This window comes from Epinephelus lanceolatus, chromosome 6 (genome assembly GCF_041903045.1).
Source record: "Epinephelus lanceolatus isolate andai-2023 chromosome 6, ASM4190304v1, whole genome shotgun sequence".
In the NCBI taxonomy this organism is placed as follows: Eukaryota; Metazoa; Chordata; class Actinopteri; order Perciformes; family Serranidae; genus Epinephelus; species Epinephelus lanceolatus.
The window spans coordinates 3,756,856-3,781,234 of NC_135739.1; the positions used below are offsets into that span (position 1 = coordinate 3,756,856).

At 41.4% G+C, this 24,379-nt stretch overlaps 4 protein-coding genes across 11 annotated transcripts in view; 2 read left to right on the top strand and 2 right to left on the bottom strand.

Annotated features, from left to right (window-relative positions):
• Positions 1-1,120, top strand: part of dnm3a (dynamin 3a) — a 29,065-nt gene extending 27,945 nt beyond the window's left edge. For both annotated transcript variants that reach the window (XM_033621941.2, XM_033621942.2), the window contains one exon: positions 730-1,120. In XM_033621941.2, the coding sequence (XP_033477832.1) occupies positions 730-763 (34 nt within the window). In that variant the 3' untranslated portion in view covers positions 764-1,120. The remainder of the gene's footprint in view (positions 1-729) is intronic.
• A 2,403-nt stretch (positions 1,121-3,523) lies between these two features.
• pigc (phosphatidylinositol glycan anchor biosynthesis, class C) lies at positions 3,524-6,619 on the bottom strand. Its single transcript, XM_033621027.2, has 3 exons — positions 6,513-6,619; positions 4,823-5,054; positions 3,524-4,724 (listed from the first exon to the last, which is right to left on the bottom strand). Exons 2-3 carry the CDS (start codon positions 5,048-5,050, stop codon positions 4,068-4,070), a joined length of 885 nt encoding a protein of 294 aa, XP_033476918.1. The 5' UTR covers positions 5,051-5,054; positions 6,513-6,619; the 3' UTR covers positions 3,524-4,067.
• Positions 6,620-8,107: 1,488 nt separating this feature from the next.
• On the bottom strand, positions 8,108-15,012 carry tmed5 (transmembrane p24 trafficking protein 5). The gene is made up of 4 exons (XM_033622762.2): positions 14,688-15,012; positions 13,966-14,063; positions 13,700-13,880; positions 8,108-11,356 (listed from the first exon to the last, which is right to left on the bottom strand). The coding sequence occupies exons 1-4, from the start codon at positions 14,874-14,876 to the stop codon at positions 11,141-11,143; spliced, it is 684 nt and encodes a 227-aa protein (XP_033478653.1). The 5' UTR covers positions 14,877-15,012; the 3' UTR covers positions 8,108-11,140.
• Positions 15,013-17,467: 2,455 nt separating this feature from the next.
• Positions 17,468-24,379, top strand: part of suco (SUN domain containing ossification factor) — a 53,532-nt gene continuing 46,620 nt past the window's right edge. For all 7 annotated transcript variants that reach the window (XM_033621177.2, XM_078168481.1, XM_033621178.2 and 4 more), the window contains exon 1: positions 17,468-17,781. In XM_033621177.2, the coding sequence (XP_033477068.2) occupies positions 17,729-17,781 (53 nt within the window). In that variant the 5' untranslated portion in view covers positions 17,468-17,728. The remainder of the gene's footprint in view (positions 17,782-24,379) is intronic.

Below are 24,379 nucleotides of genomic sequence, written 5' to 3' on the forward strand. Positions count from 1 at the left end.
GCAGGATGTAGTCTTTAAAAAGCTTTCTTGAGCTTACATGCAGACAGAGACGTAACAATAGCAGATTTGTTGAAGGGACCAGGGCAGATTGAATCAGGTTCTGTCATTAATTAGCCTGTCTTGGATCCTGAGTTCTGTTATACCTTTGTTAGACCTTTTGATTCACCCCGCCCACATCCAGGTGTTTTAGTCTCGTCTTGATGTAATAGGATAAATCTTCGCTCTTGTGTGTCGATCTTCATTGAGAAGTCTACAGCTTTGTTATGAACTTAGGTCCTCACTGTGCGGCGATTAAAACTCACCTGAAGCAGCCACAGAAATGGACCTGAAAGATTTTTATTTCTTTTACAACTCTAATTCTTTACTGGTTTTATAACCCACAGAAGCGCGACAGTACACTTATAAATTATGATGATTAGGGATCAGACATTATTTCTAAAATTGAATTGTTAGCTCTGCAGTTTATAAAGCTACAATTAAAGACTGCACCTTCTGATTAACGTTATCATTTTCTTCTTAAAACCATGCAAATGAAAGGCAGATATTGAAAACCTAATTTTCAGTCCCAGCTGAACAGCAAAGCACTCTATGAGTCACGAGTCTCTGCATGTGATCGACATAGTTAGACAGTAGTTTACAGTCTTTATTAGAGCTCTAAGGTGGTGTCCTGTTAATATTGTTACCATATTGAGCCTTACAGTAATATCTTTGATCTGATCTTCTCTCCAGGAGACAACCTCCAGCTATCCCAAACGTGAAATAACAGTCCTCTGTCCTCAGAACTCCATTACCCATCCACCCCAGTAATCCCTCCAGCTGCAGCTCACTGCTGCCCAGAGACACTCATGACCTGTGTGATGTGTAATCCAGCTGAAGCACGATGCTGGGCTTCTCTCTGTCTCCTCCGGGAGCTGCTGTCTGCAAAATTCACTGAGGCTTGAGCCTGTTTTGTACATATTATCACCGGCCATAAATGCCGGAATGTGCTCGACCGTCTGCGGACTTTCTTCAAGTGCCTGAACTTTGTGTAAATAGAAATCCCAATTTTGAACTGTTCTTCTAAAAGAGAATACACACACACTATTTTCACTGTTTTTAAATAAACAGGTTTATTTTTGAACATGTATCCTGGTTTCTCATTATTTAAATGTTTGAGATTAAAGAAGTTGTTTTCTATGGCAGCTGTCAATTTAATCTATTTATTACTAATTTTAGTTTCTCCATAGCATTTCCACCTAGCCTGGGGAAAAAAAACCCTTTACTTGCTTTAGCCAACAGCAGTGGTGTCCAAGGAAAAACAGGAGACCAAGGGGATGTTGCACGGGTCCCCAGCAAAATGATAACTCATTTTCAGTTGAGTCATATTATGTGAGTGCAGATACAACATTCACAGTATTGTTTTTCAAATCTTTATTATTTTACTTTTGTATGTTTTTTGGTCTACGACATTCCTGACATGATATTTCTGCATACTTCTAACTACAGAAACCTTTTAAATATTAAACTGTTCCACTCTTTGAGGCATTTCTGTGACGATTCTGTGTTTTACTACATTTTTTTTCTGCAATTTGTACTTCACTATTTCTTAAAAATGCAGTGTTTTTAATACAAAGCTTTTCTTCTTTCAGCTCTTTTAGACAATTCATCTCAACCTCCGGCTCTGACAGTATTACAGTTTAACTTCCAGCTGTTTGTGCGATGTCTTTCAGCTCTTATAATATTTGCAGTGAATGGTAAAAAAAACAAACCTTCAAAATCTTTTCTAACCTACTCCACTTTTGCATACTTTTTTCTAGACTTTATTTAAGCCTTAACCAGGACACCAAGGAATTATACTTCTTTGTATATTTTTCAGTCAACTACTACTTTTGCACACTTAAAAAAAAAAACATTTAAATGTGAAAACGTTATGCTATTTATGATCATTTCTGCTTGTATTCAACACTTTTCCCACCTTCTATGCTTTTTAAAGTAAAAAGCATTTTTCTCTTTCAGGTAATTAATCTCAAATTCCACTTTTAAACAACATTACAATGTATTTCAGCCTGTAGCTTCTTCAGGTCATGCAATTCAGCGTCCAACTCTGCTAGTTTTGCACTTCAGTTTTTAGGTTTTTCAGCAGTGCAGTGCATTTGTGCTTCCAGAATCCTGTTTTCAGCAGTGCTTTGGAAGTGAAGCTGTTAGCATGCACATACATTTAATGCAGGAAATGCATTTTCAAGTTAAAAATCTTAACATCATTTCTGCTCCAACTGTAGATACCAAATATATTTTTTTGTTTAGTCTCCAAAAACTCATTATATCTGGGTCTTTTTAGGGCTCCCCAACATAAATGTTTGGGGGCCCCTGGTGAGCCAGTACTGGTTGTGTCTCCACGGAAATAAAACACAATCCAAACAGACAGGGGAAAAAAACAACCATTGACAACCGTGCAGTGTGTGACGTGCTGTTACTATGACGCACCCTCCTTGTTTCGTGGAAGTGCGGTTCTGTGAGGAGAAACGAGGCCGCACAGTCACAGGCAGCTCGACTGAACTGTGTTAGAGTCATCTGCTGCTAAATGGCGCCACCACAGCAGCCAACACCAACTGCAAAGCCCGCCGTCACGTCTCGCAGCAAGCCGGGGAAAGAAGAGGTGAAGGTATGACACCTAGCGTCCATCACACGCTGCGTGCGGTGCTGCGTTCAGGCTCTCTGGTGCTGCACACTTTATTTTGTGTTCACGTCATGAATTGGCTGCCATGCTGTTTTCTGAACATGAAAACTAGTCAAACAAAAGGTTTTTATTCTGTAGAAGTGAAGGAGAAAATTAAGATAATCCGCCGACATTTAAAGTTAGCTCTTCTTTAATATATTGAAACAAAACAAAAAAATGAAAATAAACAAAAGCAACAACAGTTCCATTCTTCTTCACACTGACACAAGGAGGTTAAACATGGCGTAGAAGTTAAATAACTGGTCTTAAAAGGGCAGAGAGCTGCTGCTGTGAGGTTTTTAGGCAACGTGACAGTTTCAACAGGTGTTTTCCATCAATAGGCAACGCCATGGTGACGTCACTGACCAGGGTGTGTCCGGGAATGCATCATGGTTACAAGGAAACTATGTTAGCCAATTTCTTTTTTAAATTTAGAAATAAAAAGCAGTATTCTGTTGTTTTCCTGGAGGATGTTGAACAATGTGTGAAACTACTTTCAAATGTGACTCATATTTGTCTAGTGTGATTTACCTCTGCTCTTTTGTTACTGTGCTATTAGTGCACTGAATCTGTATTCTTCTTTTGTTTAACTAAATGAGAAAGAGAGCTGCATGTTCTCTGCCCTGTATGATGATCAACAGGAGGTTATACTAGACTTCTCCCAGATTTACTCATGTAATCCTAGAATATTGGAAAGGAGAGTTCACAACATTAAAATTAAATTAAATTAAAACTTAATTGCTGACCAGCACAACTCAAACACTTCTCTGCCACAGATTTGCTTGTCAAAAATTAAAATGAAATCAGCCTCACGTACAACTGACAATACATTTGAGGCTATTTTTTAATCATCGTTGATTACACTTGGACAGTAGCAGGTAAAAATGATCTTTTAATAACTCATTTGTATTGGGAAAATCCTTTAAAATCATAATTTGTACATTTACAGTTTGAAGCCACTTGGCTCGAGACTAAGCATCCGTCCATTCACACACACAACACCAACAACATACTGTACACAACAATAAAAACATGGAGCATCTCCCACAGATTATTAAAACATCACTGATATCAAATTAGTGCATAGCATCAGAATGTGTCCAGTAATGCACGTCTGCATCACGTTAGTTGATACCTTCCATATAAACTCTGAGGTCAACACTTGTAAGACAATAGCAGCTTGATCATTAAAAACATCTTCATGTTCTCTGTGAGAGTATAACAAGTTGTCGTGGCTGTCCAAGCAGATGTGGACCAGTGATAAAAGAGTTAACGTCTGTCAGTTTGGATCTACAGCACCAACATAACACTGCAAACTGACATTAAATTAATTCATATAAAATTCTCCCTTGGCTTACACATTAAATGTCCACTAGTGAATGAAGTGGCTGAGGTCCTCGTGAATCTCAGCCTCGTCCCAGGGCCCGTGGATGTTGTCCTTGTGCCTCTGCAGTCTAACTAGCAGCAGGGGGCAGAGTAATGTAACACTCCCTAAGGCCAGGGCTAAAAGCACAGCTCCCCCTGGCCACTGGGACCCCAGACCACCCACCCCTCCGATACACACTCCCACACACACCCCAGTAAAGTGCCTGGGTGCGTTCTCCCTCAGCCTCTGCAGCAAGCAGGGCCACAGTGCAAACATCAGCAGGGCACAGCTGAGCATGGCGAAGGTGTGCAGAGCCCCAGGTAACCTTGAGGCTAAACACACTGAGGCAAACAGGGCTGCGTTTAGGGAGAGGCTTCCTGGGGGTGAGGGCTGGGCGTAAGGGAACGACACCAGGTGGGCCAGCAGCATCATAGCAGACATGGCGTACACTGTGTCCGTACTCACAGACTCAGTTAGTGTCTTTAAAACTGGTGAGAAGCCAAAGGTGAAGGAAAGAAAAATAGTGGCACTCTGTAAGTCAGCCAGACGAGTCCGGGGCTCACAGCCTGATTCCGCTTGAGACGTCAAGGCTTGGTGCAGTCCATAACCCAACAGGGCGCAGACAAGGCTGGTCCATATCAGCGTCTCAGGGGACAGCCGACCCTGTGAGGACAGCAGAGAGGTGGATTCAGTATGCATTTCATGTACACTATTTCATGCATTAAAAGCACAGTGTGCTCACATATTTTCTAAAGCTTTACCTGCTCCATGTAGAGCCAGACTGAGATAAAAATGGCCACACAGGACAGCTGCTCACCGACGAAGCCTGCTTCTCTCACCACAGCCCAGTAGCGGTACTGCCGGATACCCTCATTCCTCCGTAATTCCTCCAAGAACCGCTGGTCTACATAGTTATCAGGGAATGGCTGTCGCTCCCACAGCACCTTCCGCCAGGGCACAGCTGGACCTGGGGCACTGTCTGGCCCCATCACCCTGACAAAACACAAATACAGTCAGATTTGTCGATGAGGATTTTACTTACCCGTCACTCAAAGTAGCTGTTAGAATTCAACATCAGCGTTAACCATCATTTTACTAAACACTTAGCTTTATAGAGAGTGCTGTACAAGCAGAAGAACAATAACAGAAGAGACAGTGGTTTATCACACCGACCAAAATATTAGAAAATGTACAGATATTAAAGGGGAACACCACCTAAATTAAGAATTCCAATATGTTATTTTCATGGCCTAGGAAAGTTCAATTAATATATGTGAACATGAGCTACTCTCTCTCAAAGCCAGAAACCAGAGGAGGAAGTCTCAAACTATGATGTCATAGAATATAAGGTATGGAGCTGCTCCATACACAATGAATAGGAGACTGATTTTGTGGACGCACATAATGTTTGTTTTCATTTTTATACCCAAATGAGCTTTATTCAAATGTAATGTTCTCAGTTGTGAAACAGAAAATGTCCCCATATACTCTGAACACTCCCCTGAGTGCTCTCAGCACCATCTACAATATCTTTCCCAATTCACTCTCTATGGAGCAGCTCCAGATTTTACACCCTATGATATCACAAATTTGAGTTTTAGTGCTCTTGATTTTGGATTTGAGAGAGAGTTGTTCATGCTTACTAATATTTTTGGACTCTCTTGGACCATAGGAATAAAATGTATTCTGAAAATGCACATTTTTTATTGTATATTGATCAACATCCTGTGGGAAAACAACAAAACAAGTTGGGGTTTTTTTATTGCTAAATTTACTTTTATGAATAAAACATTGGCATTATTGAATTTATTATACCAAAAAATGTCTTACTGTCGTGGGGTTTTAAAGAAACCAAACACCACACTGTCCCATAAGAATGTTAAGTCTTTAAAGTAGAGCAGTTAGTGTTTAAGTTTTTTTTTTATTATTATTCCTTCCTGTAGTAACTGACAGGGTAATACTTATAAATAATTATAAAAGACACCTGTTTGGCCCCATTCACGATTAGTCATCCAGACCTTCTTCCAATATATATCATTTCTAAACAGATTTTAATGTGTAATGACAGGTGGAAGGCAGACATCTCTTTGAACTAGTTTGTGCTAATTTGTCTGAGCTTATTTTAAATGTTAGCTTGGATGCTAACAGGCTATCTGTAATGTAATGAATACATTAATTGTTTCATTAACAGCCTGAGTCTACACAGTTTGCTGAAAGAGACATGTACTCTAACTCGAATCATATGTGATGTGTTGCGATCAGGTGAAGCAATCTTTTCTGAACAGATTTAACTGTTGACCGGTGCTGCTAGCATGAAACTATCGGTACTTCCGGGTTTGACGCGACAATAAAACCAGATATTCCATGTGTACACGCGTGTTTCTGAACACTAATACGTTGACGGTCTGTCTAACAATCTCCATAAATATCTCAAAATGTTTTTCCGCCTACCTGAGATGAGATTTTGTTGAGCGCGTATGCTACAATCTCATCCTGTCAGTATTCCGGAAGTGGTTAGCAGAGCGGCTGCTTTTCTTCTTCTTCGATTTTAAATGTGATTCGCAAACCCGCTTTAAAGGTGCAAACCGCCACCTACTGTGTCAGAGTGTGCAGAGTCGTGGCGTTAGATGTACCATGTAAAGAATAGAAAATTAAAAGAAGTAAGAATAGGACATTGAAATAGATTTATGTAAATATAAATCTCAAACCTTTACAATGTTAACACCAGTACTTAATATATTAAGAATAAAATATATTCTTCGCTGTGCTGAGTCTGTAAGTGTGTAAAAATATACAAATATGTGCATTGTGCTACATTACACTGTGTAAACCAGTGTTACATTCAGAAATATAAAATATGTATTACACTATGATGGTAACTACAATATATACATAGATAGAATAAAGCCAAGAAAAATAGGTATAAGAAGTATGTACAGTTCTGTGCATTGTAAGTTGAATAAATAAATACATTCAGAGGTGTTAAGAATATTGCACAGTTGATTAATTGCAGAGTATTGTGGCTGTTGAATTAAAAACTGATTAACCATGCTACATTTACCTCCTGCACCCTGTTCCTGTTGTTGGATTCTTTAAAAGGGAACATTACAATCTGTCACCGTCTTCCTTTTCCTTTGACAAGGTGTCTGTGGTGAACATATGTGGCCCCTTCTCTGCGGACAGACCAGCCAATAACAAAAACATGCCTGCAGGAAGGTAACCTGTGATTATTCTCATCATGCCGACTGCTTAAATACATGTGCCATGTTTACTGTGATATTCATCCATAACCGTGTGTGTGCATATATCTGTTAAATAACAGAATCCTACAGCAGAGACCAAAGCCCTCTGTCTCCAACGTGACAACTCAGGCAAGCAGGAAAACTGTCAGCCTCAGCACGGTGGCAAAGGAACCACAAACTCCAAATGCCACGGTAAATTAATCAGATTTGAAATCTTGCATTTACACTTAATGAGAAGGAACATTTACTCTGACTTTGAGTTAGTCACAACGTGTTTGAGTTTTGCCCTAATCTCTTCACCAATCCACCTGCACCTCGCCTAACTTTGATTCTAGTTGAGGACAGGTCCGTGGCTTAACAAAGACATCGTTTCCAGAGGTACTGGATCATTCACAAAACATCTGATGTGCCGGTAAGTGTCATTAATCAAGGTGTAACGACGTGAGGATGAGTAGTGCTGATGACCAGCACAAGCCCAATATCACTTCCTCTCCTTTCAGGCCTCCTCGGCTTCGTCCGCTGTGCTGGACAGAGGTCTCCAGCTCAGCCAGCTCAGTACTAGAGGAGTGTTTAATCATCAGACCTGTGACTCTGCACAACCCGATCCAGAGGAAGACACCAGATAGTCGTGCAGCTTGATGATTGGGTCAGTTCAGCTTCACTTGAGCTGCTACATGCTTCAAGACACCTTCCCTTTCCTACAGGTATCTGCATTACAGAGTGATATACTGTCTCCACATGCAATACAATAATTTAATTAAATAACATGTTTTTGCTCAGTAGGAACACAATAGGACACACAAGTCAGAAAAATGTATGATTGTTTAATTTATACACATTTACAACTACAGGACATTAGTTGAATAAATATCTTTCGATGTTTCCCTCTTCCCCCACTGCTCCATCAGAGAAGTAAAAATACTTTTCAAAGACAGTTTGGCTGTTGACCCAGAGACTTTAACAATGTCCTACTCAGCAACTTATAAAATACTTTAAAAATATTTCTTTATTTTTGTAGAACTTCGAAGCACTTTAAAATAAATCAGTAACTGCTTTTAAAGTTCAAGTGTGCAGGATTTAGTGGCATCTAGTGGTGAAGTGACAGAACTGCATCTTCTTCAGTGTGACAAACACGTCGGAGAAAAAGAAATGTGAACGTTGCTATCTAGAGCCAGCGTTTGGTTTGTCCATTCTGGGCTACTGTAAAACAACATGGCGGACTCTGTGGAAGAAAACCTGCTCTGTGTGTAGATATATAAATGGCTCATTCTAAGGCAACAAAAAACACAAAAAATCTTACTATTATGAACTAATGAAAACATAATTATGAATATTATATACCCTTGCTGCCACCAGATGCCCCTGACTCCTACACACTGGACCTTTAACTGCAACGTTATAGTACTAAACTATCAAAGATGTATAGAATCTCAACATACAGTACTTAAATTAGACACTGGATACCACAGAGAGATCAGGTGTGCAGAGGAATAGAGAATGGTAGTACACACTTAAACTGAGGCACACAATGACTGTTTCTTTCAACAATAAGCATCCTATATGTTATCGTGGTGACCTACAATACTTCTTACTTACTGTGTGGTAAAACTGTTCAACAAAATTTGGTTTTACAGCACTTAGTTCCAACGTAAGGCCCCGATCACAAAGACAGCGTTTTGCAGGTTGCACTGCCTTTTTTTTTTTTTTTTTTTTCCTTCAAATTGAATGCCACAGTAATTAGTATCTAGTTCCTAAAATGTTGAGGCAGAGGGTACTTGCTGTAGCTCCGGTTGAGGGTGAGGGGCTGTCAGCAGATAAACAGAGATCTGTGTGGGTACATGAGACCATAAAAAAGAGGCTGGATCACAGGAAGCACCACCAGTTGGTCCAGGAGCTTTGCTTCCATGATGGGCGTTTACGGGCATATTTTAGGATGACTTGGAGGCAGTTTGACAACCTGCTGTCAATCGTCAGGCTGTATAGCTCTGGGTATCCAGCAACCGCTACCACCAGATTCTCCTTCATTGCTTACCAACTGTAAACTTGTTGTCGTGACCACCGCAGAAGGCCCGCCTCTCAAATCATCCAATGGGACAATGGGAAAAAAGAGATGACGTGGGGTGATTTTCTGCTCCGAGTTGAAGTTTTTTCAACTCGAAGAGCTCAGAGAGATCCGGCAAAAATGCCACACGCCTTGAGCGCAGAAACACGAGGTGCATAGCAACGCAAAAACAGCGAGCGAAAAGCTTCATTCTCATTAAAACAATTACAAAAAGCCGCCTTCAGCTGCTAAAACGCTTTCTGTGTGATCAGGGCCTAAGGCTGTTAAATTATGAAGGCATGAACTCACTGTTTGATCTTTATCTTACAGCACAGGGCAAAAGATGGCAACAAGAGCATCCAGCAGGGTAGTGAGGAACCACCTGTGGAGCCCAGTAACAACAATAAAAGTAATCCGTTCACAAGCCACGGTACTGTCTTAATACCAAATAAGCAACCAATGAGACAAAAAAAACCTCTTGAGCAGTTCCTTAACTCTCATATCAGAACAAGCTGTGGACCCGTTTAAGATGGTCCCCGATTAAAAACACTCAGGGGCCCAATGTGTTTAATTGTGCTCTACGAATATGAAGACAAAAATATAGGTTCTGTGGCATCAGAGACAGTGCAACGATCAGATGTTAGTTTGTAACGATGGCTGATAAAACGTGAATACCCAACGAAATACAAACGCATTTAAAAAGAACGCTGACGTAGCCAAGGCAGCGAGTGGCTCGTGCATATTAAACTCAGCAGTGCACCCAGGTAGTAGTGGTAATGACCTTCCAGGTGACGGTAAGATAGAAATAGACACCAGAGACAGGCAGGCCCAACATCTTCACACAGTAGGTGGCTGTAAAAAGACACCCGCCAGCAGCAGTGAGGCTTCACAGAGGAGGGCAGCTGCCATTTAGGCCACAAGTCATGGCAGAGGAAAGTAGAGCAGTAGTCATTAAGAGATTTGGAGATGACCCATTTCCTTTACTCCTACTCCATGGCCCCATGAGTGCCAAAGATTAGCAGCGTGGTCCTACCTAGACACCTGACTTTTTTGTGTTGGCATGAAAGGGAAAGTGTGACTAAATTTCTAAAAACAACATCAATGTCAACAGCAATGGAGGAAATATTCAAAGGCCTCACTGACTGGCAAAAGGCTGGCAGCTAAACACAAACCACGAAGGCGTCTTAGTAACACAAAGGTACGACCATATGGGGGAAGACTTGATGACAGACTGATTGCACTTCCCACTCTTATTTGGCAGAAATAAATCAAATTCTTCAGACAACATACTATTTCTTCATCTAGTTTATCTCAAATAAAAACATGTCCAAAGAAAAGAGGACATTTTGTTTTTGCAATCTTTGCAATCTGCCTTTTAACGTTAGAAAAATAGTCACATCGTAAATATGCATGTTATGTCACTTTCTGCGAAGAATCACAGCCACTAGGGAGGACTATAAAACAACATACAAGTTTTAAAGAGAGACTAAGAGACTTTTGTTCTGTAGCAAAGTTTGCAAAGTTGAGGGGCAGACAGTTATAAGTTCATGTTCCAAATCAGGGACTCCCACTGTCCCACAAACTCCAGTTGACTGAGGACCAGAGCACCAACAGAGGTGACACTGTCATTAAGAATGTCAAAATGTCTGTTTGTGTGTGTGTGTGCGTGTGCGTGTGTACAGATGACATCTTGTTTTAAACGTCACAAGCCAGGAGATCTGCTGAAAAAAATACCAAAGGTATCCGAGGGCAAGTGCGTTAGTTTCTCTCCCTCTGTCCCTCCGTTTGGGGTGGTGTTATGTGCGGATTTTTTTATCTTCAAACAGCGAGCGGACCAGGTAGACCTGAACCGCCGATACCAACATCATAACAATGAGATTTATGACAGACCAAAAGTTCACCCTGTCAAAGTTACTCTCCTGGATGTTTCTGTCGCGAGCCTCGAACGCCCGCAGCACCGTCTGGATGTGCACGCTCTTGCCCAGCCGAGCCTTCACGTTGTTGATGGTGTCCTGGAGGAGAAGACACACACAGGTCAGACTGAACAAACTAAATGCACACACTCACAAAGCAGAGTGATCACACACAGCTTTGAGTCTGTAAGCAAAGCAGCTCAGTCAGGTGTGTTCCTTCTTCTATGGAAAAAAAAAAAAAAAAAAAACTTCCTGCACAGCTGAAACACACATTTCCTGTCTTTTTAAGCGAGGCCTATGTGACCTCTGACACAAATGAAGACAGTTCCCGGTGAAGGGGCGGTGCAGGCCATTGTGGTGCAAGATGAAACAGTTGGCTGCCTTCAGCCAATAGGTGAGGGTTCATGGCATTTTCTATTCTTGTAACACTCTCCCTGTGACTTTGCATGTACAAGGGTTTTTCCACGGGTTGGTCCGTTTTTAGCTGCGCTGTGCCAACATGCGTTTCCATGCCAACCCGTGACGGTCCTCTCCCCTGAGATGTGTCCTCAGTGGTTAGACTCCTGCATGTCTGTGCTGCAGACTAGAGACAGCTGTTCTTATAAAGTTTTTGTGCGTTTGGCTCTCAGTACTTTTGAAAGTCTCCCTGCAGCTCCCTACACTTTCACTCTAATGTTCATGTTTGTACTTGAAGATATCAAGCACGTTTTATTGTATACTTATCACTTAAAGCTGTGTTAATTTACTGCTAATGCAAAGCCAACATTTCCTCTATTGCTGCTTTACATTGAAAGCTTTCCATTTGCGAACCTGTGGGATGCTTTTACTGTCAAGAAATTATAGGAAATGCGTGTGTTTCATTAGCAGTATTATCCTTCAGTATAACCATGTCTCATCAACCAGATATGGACTGGTAGGCTTGGGCAGTATATAATTTTTCAAAAAAACAAAACAAAACAAAAAACAAAACGTAAAAGCTGAGCTGCTGGTGATAGAAGTCACGGAGTATATTTACATGTACAGTTAGTGGACTACTGTCCTTGTCCCAGAATACAAGCACGGGAGGGGAATCGATTTGTTAACTGAAGTATGTCCGACTCCTCTACGATAGGTGGCGATATGCCCCCTTTCAGCTTGTTACTATTGGACCTTAACAATCGAGTGTCGTCCAACTGTTCCACCTCTTTTTTTTTCTTAACAGGTCGCCATTCTGTGTTTTCATCATCCATTTATTTCAAAATATTTAGGTCTTTCAGCTGACACAGCATAAACTGTCTCCTTGTACGTCCGAAAAAGCACAGCTCTGGATGTAGATTTCACCACGTTGCTACTGGCTTCTTCTTCTGTTACACATTTAATGCTATCAGACTTCCAGGTCAAAGCCAGAGGAGGAAACTGTGGAGCATGTGCAGAGCGCCTCGGCCACTTTTGGTCTGACTGACTGAATTTACACACGAGTAATTCGACTCCTAATCGCACTATCTGGGCGTGTTTTAGAAATCTGATTTAGTACAATTTCAGTCCGACCAACATGTTTACATGTATTTTAAAAGTCCGGTTTTACCTGGACTGACACAATTAAATCGATTTTCTCTAATGTCACGTAAACGCACTAATTGTATCATGTATGTCATTGTCTGTGCTACAGTGCTGTGTTTCTAATACGCAAGTCGCCTACTTCAACAAGTCTTGCTGGGTTTAAATACTTACGCCCCACAAAATAACGAACAGATAGGAGGACCCAGTGAAACATGTTGCTGCAGTGGGTACAGACACAATAATGGGCTGAACAAAATAGATGTGTTGGATAAAATCACGTGGCTTATAACTGCTTTTGTAGTTGGAGGACGTCATGTCAAGATAAAGTTACACGTGGCAATACTCCAGAACATGGGCAGAGGAATTTAGCTTTTTTCCCAGTCCTGTAACGTTATCCTCACCACCCGCAGTCGCCATCTTTCTCAACTCAGCTGCCAGCTCCACCACTAAAGACTGACCTCTGGTGGCGTGAGCTGTGCACTACATTGCCTAAAACATAGTGAGCAGTTAGAAATATTGCAGGAAAGGAAATACAAATAGAGACAGTGTCAGTGAGCTAAAAATAGCTACAGGTGACAGGCTCTTACTTTAGTTTGAGACCAGCACATCTTCAACATGTCACTGAGATAACACACTTTTACTTTGCTCTGCTGTGCATCGAGAAAACACACTGTGTCAGCGCCTCTCAGTACTACTATATGGTTGGCAGTCTGTTGGGTCGCTTTTCACCCTCCATGTCATCCTGCGAGCACAGGTGGCACAGTGACAAATATCTCAACGGCAGAGAAGAGGGACAAAGTCTAAAACACCTAACAAAACGACTTAACTTAGTTCCCACACAAACAAACCTATTACACAACAACTCTGGAATGTGTTGCATGTCAAATTTGGCTGCCCCGTTACCATAATGTCTTCCAGCCTCATGTCCAGAGTGTCCACTCCATGGACATACTCCTTCCAGTCGTCTGGGTCTTCATCCGTGTCCATGTTGTCCAGGATCAACTCGAAGAAGATGAGCTTCTCGGAGACGGAGCTGAACGTGTTGTCGAAGCAGAACATGTAGTCTCCGTCCTCGGTCTCAACTCTGGAGGAACGCACAGGCAGTTAAGAGTGTGCGTGTGTGTCTGTGTCGGTAATGTGTGCACCCCTCGATCACCTGTGTGACTTACGTGTGCACTCCATCTGACTTGCGGTAGTCACTGAACAGCACTTGGCCAGACGGGGAGGAGATGAAGAAGTCTACATCTAGACCTGCTCCATCCAATACCTGTGGACATTGGAGGACATTCACACGTGAGAAGTTAGAGAAAACGTTTGCGAGAAAATATGCAAGTTTGTGTGGGTTGACATCTTCTCCAGACTAATTAAACATTAGTCTCAAGGTCTTCCTCATGCTCCACTGGAAGCGATGATGCCTTGTCCTCCAGGGTAGACACTACATCAGATATACAAATGCTTGGGAAGTGTCCCACAGACAGCAACAAAAGACACCTCCCTGACATCGCCTAACCTTTACAGACAGCAGAGAGTGAGGCTCAGAGGTTGATTCAGTGCTGCAAGCTGCACACTGACCGGCTCAACAGGTTCCCAACAATATGGAAATAGAGGTGGGAGCCACATAACCTGCTGGGTGTCTTACTCAGAGGAAAATGTGATTCAGCATAAACCAGTGTGGTCTGAATTATTGTTATCTGTAGATGAGAATGCACTGTGATGTAAATATGAACAGTAACCACAAAAAAGGATCAGCAACAAGTGTAATGTCAGGTCAGTGTTTACTCTCGCTGAGGGGTTATCAGTGATGTTGCAGACTGCAGAAAGAGAGAAGTAGTTTAGGTTCGCTCTGTTAGGGTTTTATCAGGATTATCCCCTTTATATGAGTGTGTTTTACCTGATATTCAATCTCCAGGGACGCATCTTTCTTCATGGTCTGGTAGAAACACTCCTTGCGACCGGCGGGTAGTGTGAACGTGAAGTCGCTGTCTAAAGACTGAGAGAAGGCAGCCACCACCACAAGCCTCTCCGAGACCAGAGCAACAAACACGGACAAGACACTCAGAATCACCCGGACTACCTCCATGGTCAAACTTAAAGTCCAAAAGAGCCAAAATGGCGGTACAGTTACTAGCTACTGTGTTAGAAAGTGTGCGGCGGGGAGGCTAGTTCTGTTCGCCCAAACTTCACTTCTGTTGAAATGTTCTCACACTAACTACTGACGACTGTCGACAGCTCAGGACCCCGCCTGTTTAAAAACACAAAACATTTTTTCATTTTTACTTAAAATTATGTCGGATTAAACAAGTATTTTTTAGGATACAGTTTATTTGTTTTGTAGTGATCGTTCGATTTTAATTAGCTACTATATAAAATACAGGCACATTTTTTTAGGGTTCTTCGCGCATTGCACTCTGGGATGTGTAGTTATTTTCCATGTGGCGCAAACAGAAGATATTTTGCAGCAAATGTCTTTGATTTTAATAACAAAAGTCAAATTTACCAATAGAAGTTCACATTTAAAGAGAAGCAAGAGGACTGACAACATTTATGATATTTGATATTTATTTTGAAGGTGTAAAAAAAGACATGAGCTTACAAACAAGCAAGCAGACAGAAAGAAAGCAGTATTTACAAATAATAAAAACTCATAATGAAAAGCAATTGCCAATGTATAGTTACTTTGATTTACACAATCGAAAAGGAGTGGGAGGAAGTATAAAGTCATTAAATCCCACCATTTCGCCATAAGCCATTGAGTGAAATGAAACAGACAGCTTCCTTATGTAGCGTAACAGTAAATACCAAATATCTATCTTGCAAAACTTAAATTTGCATATAATATAAAAGACCAGTTATCCATGACTAGCAAGTATAAACCTGTCCAAATGTATGATGAATATTAATAAATATAAATATCAATATTACACATACTTCTTCATCAACTTCTCCTGCTATCTTTTTAATATTTAAATAAGTGAACAAATGAATATGCGTACCAATATATATGTGTGTGTACACCCACATACCCATAAATGAATAAATACTTATTTACATATTCATATGCAATACATAAATAAGTATTTAGTCATTTATGAGTATGAGGATGGGTATGTGTTTATACACTGATCAACCAGAACATTCAAAGCACTGACAGGTAAAGTGAATAACTGGATACCACCTTACATGTTCCACCCACTCAAACACCGTTGCAGACCAAGTACCCCCCCTCATGGCACCAGTACTCCCCAATGGCAGTGGCCCCCCAGCAGGATAATGCAACATGCCACACTGCAAACATGGCTCAGGAATGACCCAAGGAATGTGACAAAGACCTCAAAGTGTCAACCTGGCCTCCAAATTCCCCAGATCCCAGTCTGAATGAGCATCTGTGGCCCCACCTTGGATTAGGGGTACATCTGGGGTACTGGCACATCACAAGAATCCTTGAGCAGATTGGGACCTGGGAAATTTAGAAGCCAGGTCGACACCTTGAGCTTTTTGTCACGCTCCACAGGACATTTCTAAACTGTTTTTGCAGTGTGGCATGGTGCATTATCCTGCTGGGGAGCCACTGTCATTGGGGAGGGGGGGTACTTGGTCTGCAACGTGTTTGAGTGGGTGGAACATGTCAGGTGTTCTTCTGACCCACCTTTACATTGACAGGACAAGGAGGACGGCTCGGAGAATCCTGGCAGATAGCTCCCATCCTCTTTCCAATCAGTTTAAGCTTCTGAAATCTGGGAGGCACTACAGCGTCCCTCTGGCCAAAGTGTTTTTAAAAAGTCCTTTATTCCAAATGCCATCAGCATTCTTAACTCTTAACTTAACCAATCCACAGATATTGACTTGAACAGCTCTACTGCTTATTTGTTTTATCTTACCTGCTTTAATGTGTTTTTATTGTGTTTATGAAATGTTGTCTGTTTGTATGGTGCTGTTGACTTGTTAGTGCTGTGTACCTTCAGTGTTGGTGAGCCGAAGACAATTTTGTGATTTATTATGTTCTATTCTATTTACATGAATGCCAGAAGCAAAGGTTTCCCAGCAGAGCAATGCATTGGAACAAAATTATCAAAGTTGTTCACTTCACCTGTCAACAATTACACCACTTTAATTACCCATTGATTTTGATGATTTGTGAAACCCTACTAAAAGTTTAAATGAAACATGAAAATGATGAAAATGACACAGATATTTCTGATATAATAATTTTGTGATAAAGATATAACATTAGAAATTGAGCTACACTCCTTTCAGTTTTAATAACACATGGATGTTTTTAATAAACCGTTTCAGGGTGTTTTTAAATATACAGTTTTATACAATATGAAGGTGTTGTGGCAATGAGGGAACAAAGTACACGATGTTCACATTCCTCACTACACACCTCATTAAGTGATTTTGACCTTCCACGTGTATTTCCTTTACAGAAAACAAGGATATGAATGTTAGTCATTTATATCGAAACGTTTGGCATCACACGGTTGAGCAATAACTTCACATATTGCGTGCTTTAGTGGTTTGCTTATCAAGAAATAGGTGACGCGTCCTGCTCCACATTCACCAACTCATCCCGACCAGAGGGGGTGGGGCTTTGCCAAATACGGTGTTGCTACGTCGCCTATGATTGGTCGATGGATCCACAGCTCTGATTTGATTGGTCAGACGTGAAGCAGGGGTTGAACATACCGAGAGCCAGCTACTCGACAACAGCAGTAGCAGCTAAAGCCGAAAAAGAGGCGGACTACTGGTCCGCACAATGAAAATTAGCACATCTCAAGTGTAGGTTTTAGCTACAGGAGGACAGTCGTTTGTTCCTTTGTTATTAACACAAGCCCTCAGTCAACTAAAAGGCTTGTCTTCGGTTTATTGTGTAGCCGAGAGAGATTAGAAACCCCCCCAAAGAGCGAGGATGTTGGTCCCCGCGGGAAGATAATGAAGAGGCTGCGCGTTTTGTTGGTGTGCCTCATTGTAGCTCTCCTGTGCTGGTAAGCTAAGCCCGACACCTCCATTCACCTTACTAACGTCACGTCAGACAGGTGACAGCTGTTTCAATAGCTGAACCACGTTTCATGATGATTTTACTGTCCGTCACGTCGCTTTGCTTGATGTCTTTGCCGCAGAGTATGTGTCAGTCATCAGTGTTCAGTGACATGAATCCTCCCTGCTACATAGCTAACATTATCAGCTCGTCACAGTGTGCGGTCAGTGTGATGTTTAACGGATCTGTTGGTAGAAAGAAGAGCCTTTCTAGGGTTGTGTCGGTACTTGACATAAACTGGTTGATAAAGTTTGATGTTTAAATATTATTTAGTGGGTTAGTATGTTAGCTAGCCAACTGTTGAGTACCAACATGGCTAACTAACCTAAACCAGTGAGCATGGTGTGTATAGGCAAACCTTCTTGTTTGGTGGCTGGTGGACTAAAGGGTACTTACAGTTACATTGATAAGATGTGCTTTCTTTTTAATATATATGTAATGATGCAATTATAACGTTACTTCCCTGTAATTAAGGGATTCAATCACTCATTATTTCACAGTTGGTTATTTTTTAATTAAGCAAGTTGTCCACCTCTAAAACGCCCAAAAAATTGTGTCACATCCACATCATCAGGTAGTAATGCCCCAATTGATGTCTGAAGATTGTTAAATTCGTCTGTGAAACAAATTTGAACCCAGATGACTCAATTTATAATCATATGACATACAAAAAGCAAGTCTTTCTCTGCATTTGTTGCAAAAAATACAGAGTATGTAGGTATTGTTTGAAACATACAACTAGTAGTAGTCAAATTTAAAATGGATTTACTTTATGTGGGTACCCATTAAGTCTAGATACACATCACAGATCCACAAGATCCACTGCAAAACACTAAAGAGCAAGAGTTTACAGTCTGGTGAAAACACTGTGCAAAATTGCATCAGTATACTTTTAGAAATATAACAGATCTGTCATGACATTCAACATTGCACATAAGTTGCGCTCTAATGCACGTGTGGGTAGTTCTTTGCCAGAGTACATGGACCCAGAGGTGACATTTGGTAGATTAACGTAACTCATGAATTTGTGTAATCTCAGAGGCACGGAGCAGGTAACAATGCGCAGGGTTTGTGAAATGGGATTAACAGGCCGGCTAACATGCCACCTCTATCCAGATTGGTGACTCAGGAGCAGTTAACCTTTCAACGTGTGGCCTGCAGACTATTGTGTCTTTCTGTGCTGTCCTGGTCATTTCTTTGCAACAATTTACCATCACGTTTCCTGACAATGTAGAGATGATTCAGTTCTTTTGGAGACTGTATAATCTTTGCCATGATAAAACAAATGCAGCACACATTTGATGGATTATTAGTTGTAGAAAGTACTTCTGTTTGTAAACCTTTAAAAACTAGGTACTTTCAAATGATGTAATACTCTTACTTCAGTGTGATGTCTCCTCCGTCATTACAATGTTTCCAGGAAATGATACCTTGATATCTGTTTTACCACTGCAGAGCCAACAGTAGTTCTGTACTGGTAACACACAGGGCAAGGAATATCCATTGCATTCATACTTAAGGTCCCTGATCATTTTATCCTGTACAAGTTGTTGTTTTTCTTCTCTTGGAAACAGTTTTCAATGCTCACACTTTATTGAGCATGACATGAATGTGATTTTTGTGCTGTCATAAAAAAATTAGCTGTCTTCAGTATGCAGTCTGGTGTAGTACCTTAAAGTATTCATTTTTTTGCAAAAGAGTTGCAAAATGGTTTAAAAGAAGTCTAAATATTTGGTCAGACTGACAAGTTAAATACAAGCTCACTGATTTAGGGTAAATCCTTGTTACTTTATTTCCTGAAGAATGATCACATTCCCAAAGGTTATTTCAAGAGTTCAGGTATTGCTGGGATAAGCTTTAGCATAGATTTTCATCTTTATATTAGGCAAATAAAATAGAAAAAAACATGAGAACATTAAAACACAGCAGTTAGGCAGAACAGGGTTCAGCAAGTCAAACAGGGAACTGACTGAGGGATCAACACATTTGTTGTCAGTCATTTAAATTCAAGAAGGGAATACTGGATTATAGAGTAAATTCACGAATGAGACAGCCTTACCTGTTTACGGCTATATTTGATTACAGCCTTGCATGTCAGGTGTTTGCTTGCTTAAAACCTTGGTGCACATTTTCACTTTCCCACAAACTAACTAATGGCCATGCAACCGCACGCACAGACTTCATTACTGATGCAAACCCTTTTAGCGTGCTGCTGTCGGCTTCTCACTCCTCTGTGCCAGCTCTCACACGTCCCAGTGGGAACACAGACACAGGGAATGCAGTCCTTGCAGTAATCCAAAGGTTTCCAAGGCAGCAGTAATTTTAGGCAGAAAGGGCCTCTGTATCTGGAGGCTGGTGGCGAAAGCCTGTTGGGGGTGCATCAGTCTGTCGCTGTGATTCCCCTGCTGTTTTTTAATAACCCTGTACGGCTTTTATTTGTTATGTGAAGTGTTGTTCTCTGTGTATTACTGTGAGACTACTTTTACTGATCAGCTTGAGATCTTTGTGCTGCAGTGTTTAGAAATGCACACCAAAATGTATTCTGTGTGTGTGTCACACTCCTGTAGTCAGCAACTGTGGGCTCTTAACTGTGTGTGCTGCAAGCTAGCTTAGGCTGTCGACATCAGCATCACTAGAGAAAGCGTGCATGTGTACTTGAGTGTGTTTGTGTGAGGGTTGCACGTTCCCAGCCATGTTGTCAGTAATCATAGCTCACCACATGCCTATTTTCTCCCCATTTAGATTTTAACTTTAGTTTCTCAACATCAGTTAAGTGTGGTGTGTGTCAGCACTTTTCTCTGTAGTAAACACTGTTGGACTTTCCCTCCAACTGTTGACGTGTTTCTGCTAATTCTGTATTCTGTTAAAGTACCTGTGTGGGTAAATAAACAATTGGATTGTTATTATTGCATTTGTACAGGTCAGGACAGGAACATGCTCAAGAGTAATAGCTGCACGTGTTGTCATCATCACATTCTGTCCCTGTGTCATAGGCTCATTAGTTTCACAGCCATTTGAAGATTATTGTTATGTAATGTGATTAGCACTTATGAGATAACTCTGCAGCCAACTGTCCAACGGGGGACTTCATAGTATATTCCATTAAACATAACAAAAGTCGCGAAGCATTGCAATTCTCTTGAGCATGTGCAGGTAAAATGAAGCTGTCCACCCAGTGCTGTTGAATTTAAATGTGCTGACTCGCCTGATTGTTTTATAATTCAGTGTCTGTGCTGCTGATTAGTCTGATATGCAATTAAATTACTTTGATGCAGTTTAAATTACTCTGGGGTACTGCTGTGTGTTCCTCCTTGTGCTTGCAATACCCAAAGAGGTGTTCTGATGTTCGTGCTGTATGTTTTGACATTAGTCCAGTAACAGAACACCGTGGGTTTAGCTCGTCCAACCTGTTTCCTTTCCTAGGTCATCTATAGGATGGGACTGTCTATAGGGGCTTTCACTCACTCTCTGCTGCCGGATCAGGGTTTCCCAACTTGCAGCTTGAAGTCTTGAGCAATCTTGTGTAGAGCATCTGTTTTGTGGCACAAATATTTTTGGAAAGCTCACAATACGTTAAGGGGCTAATGGAGTTTGTTAAACATAGCATCAGGAGAATTCCCCCTCACTACACACACACTTTGCAGTGTTGTGAATAAACAAAGGTTTAAAAGTATTTCTTGACAGTGTGCTCCTCTAAAACCTGCTCAAAGGCAACGTAAACAATTTTTGGATAGCAGGAAACCAGTGTATAGCCATAGGACCCCCTCGTTAAAAGAACTGTGTCGTAAAAGTTCCCCTTTTGGGGCAGTTGTTGCATAAGTAGATCCGCCTTGAGGTGCCCACGTGTGCAAGTGGCCAAGGAGACTGTTGTCACTGATAGCACTGCCTATATTTGCCACCAGCAGACACTCACCAGCACCTGTATTGGGTACTGAGAGAAAATGACAGAGAAACAGAGAAGGCTCTGTGTGTGTTATTTGGCTGCTCCGGCCATGAAAGAGGAGGGAGGGGCTGGGACTTGAAGGTGAAATTGAAGGTAACAAAGCCTTGCCTTGGGACACGGTGACGATGTTGATTACTTGAGCCTTTCCCCAAAGCCCATCACCTCCTAGCTATGCATTTCATCCAGCTGCCTTGTAACGTTTATGGTCCTGTAATACAGTATGGCTGCTGTGATTTGCAGTGTCAACACGTGCTTGTTTTTTCTGTCCTTTTAGCTCTGCTTTTATTAGATGACTCCTTTGTTGTCCTGCTGGGTTCCTTGTGAAAGCAGTCTGATCAAAGGTTAAAGGAGAATCTCAAATGTGACGGGAGCATTCTCTGGTATTTTCCTAATATTTAACCAATTTTCTGTTTTTAAGAGCACATTTGCCACATTCTGACGTCATGTTGAGTCATGTTTTGGGTGGTCAGAGGAGTATGATCAGTGAGTGATCTCATCCAACCTGGGGGTATTGAGATACATTGCATATACTGTCTTTCATATCGTCTGAAGGACATTGTTGATATTAATTTATCATGAGTTGCAGACGTCTGCCCCAATATTTCCTTATCCAGAAGTGCCCACATGCCGTACTGTCACGCTATGCAGGTAATGTGCATGAGGACACACTGATTCACAGATAAGACATACATGATTTCTTGACATTCTGTTAAAGTCAGTCACTTGACTAGAAGAAACTCATTGTTTTATCATGGAAAAAATTCAGATCACCAGCTCTTATACAGTGGAGCAATAGGAGTCTATGCTTGCTCCAGTTTGTCACTAAAGGGTTGTTAAGTTGGTTTGTGTTCTTATCTTCTCTTGATTCAGTTTCTGAGGGAAGATGTTGCATATCTCAGCTCTGTTCAATGGTATCTGAGGTACTCCTTTTTAAAAACTTGTGAATTTAAATCATTGATTAACCTACAAAGAATGCAGTTGGATTTGTTTTTTAAGCAAAACAAATGCCTCAAGGTTATCTGTCAGAGCAAACATGACACTTCACCTACATGTCAGAAAACAGCAGAATTATCATCTGCAGCAAGGAAAACAGGCCCGGGCCTCTTGTTCTTAGACATAGGTGTTTGTCATCTTTTCTTTGAGTTTAATCAAATCAATCAATCACCAGATAATGTGTGCCTTTTGGCATTGTCAGTGTTCAATTTGAAAAACAGACTAGGCTGAACTGATTAGTCAATCATGTACTCGATCAGCAGAAAATTGATCCAATTCAAGTCAGTTTTTCAATAAAAACACCAAACATTTGGGGGTCTCATTTGATATCGCTTTGATAGCAAATTAAATTTCTTTGTTTTTTGATTGGCAGACACAATAAGCAATCTGAAGACATCACTTCCTGTCTAAAGAAATAAAAACACTTGTCATTAGGTGTAGATTTTGTGTTATATTAATCAAAAGAATCAAACCCTCTACAGAAGACTACTTCCATTTGTCAGACTGCGAGACTGGGTCTAACTAGCTGCCAGTGGGTGCATTACACCATGTTACTGTACGTTCACACCAACAGCGACCAGAGCTTCCAAAGCGGCGGAAGTCATTCATTGTCAATGAGAGCCCGGTGACTTGGGCGACCTGGTCGTCAGCCACATGTCTTGGGCGACCAAAGCGACCGGAGTGGGTCCAGAGGGGAGTTAAAACTCGTTTAACTTTATGGTAATGAGCTCTGACGCGGTGCGGCGACAACCAATCGGAACGCTGACGTGCTTCGATAAAGTAGGTCCCAGAGAACAAGCCATGTAACTTTGGTTCCTACAGCACACTTGTTCCGACAATGGATATCGAGAAGTTGATTACTTGCGTTCACGCCCACTCAGTCCCTTTATAATGTGTCGCTGTTCGGTTACAGAGACCAAAATAAAAAGAATGAGGCTTGGGGCCGTGTTGCGCAGGTCGTCGGTTGGTCTGGTGAGTGTTAAAGTGTGTAATGTTTGTAATAGAGAAGAGAATTGCAGACTAATGTTGCGACGTAGCATGCAAGTCTTCCTTGCTTGGTTTGAATGGGATGACATACGTTTTCTGTTTTCATTGACCAAACATAACTTTCTGTTGGCCAACTATGAGCTTTTTGACTGGACAACAGCAAGCAGCAACTACGCTGCTTTCAAGTCAGTAACCGGCTTTGTGGCTCCTTTAAATTGACAAGCACGATCGAACGTTCAATGAGTCACGTGATGAGCAACCAAAGCTGCCACAGATATTTTTGACAGTCGTGCTTCTTGGCTGTCTGCAAGAGACTTTGCCTCTTTGGAAGCTCCTGGTTTGAACGTACAGTAAAGTTAAAAAACACAGTGATAAAACCTTCCCTGTCCTCGACTGTTGGCTTAGAGACCAGAGGCTCCGTAACTGAGTCCATCTTTCTGTTGTTGTTATTGTAGCAGTGTTCAGCACTGCAGGCTGGCCGCTCTGGTTTTATGTGAGGAGACAGAGCTGGACTGGCACTCTAGAGTACACTATTGTTCCTGTCCACTGGCCATGGAGACCGCCGAGCACACTGAGCTCTTTTGCCTGCCGGCCTTCCTGCCCCCCCAGCTGCATGGCGCTC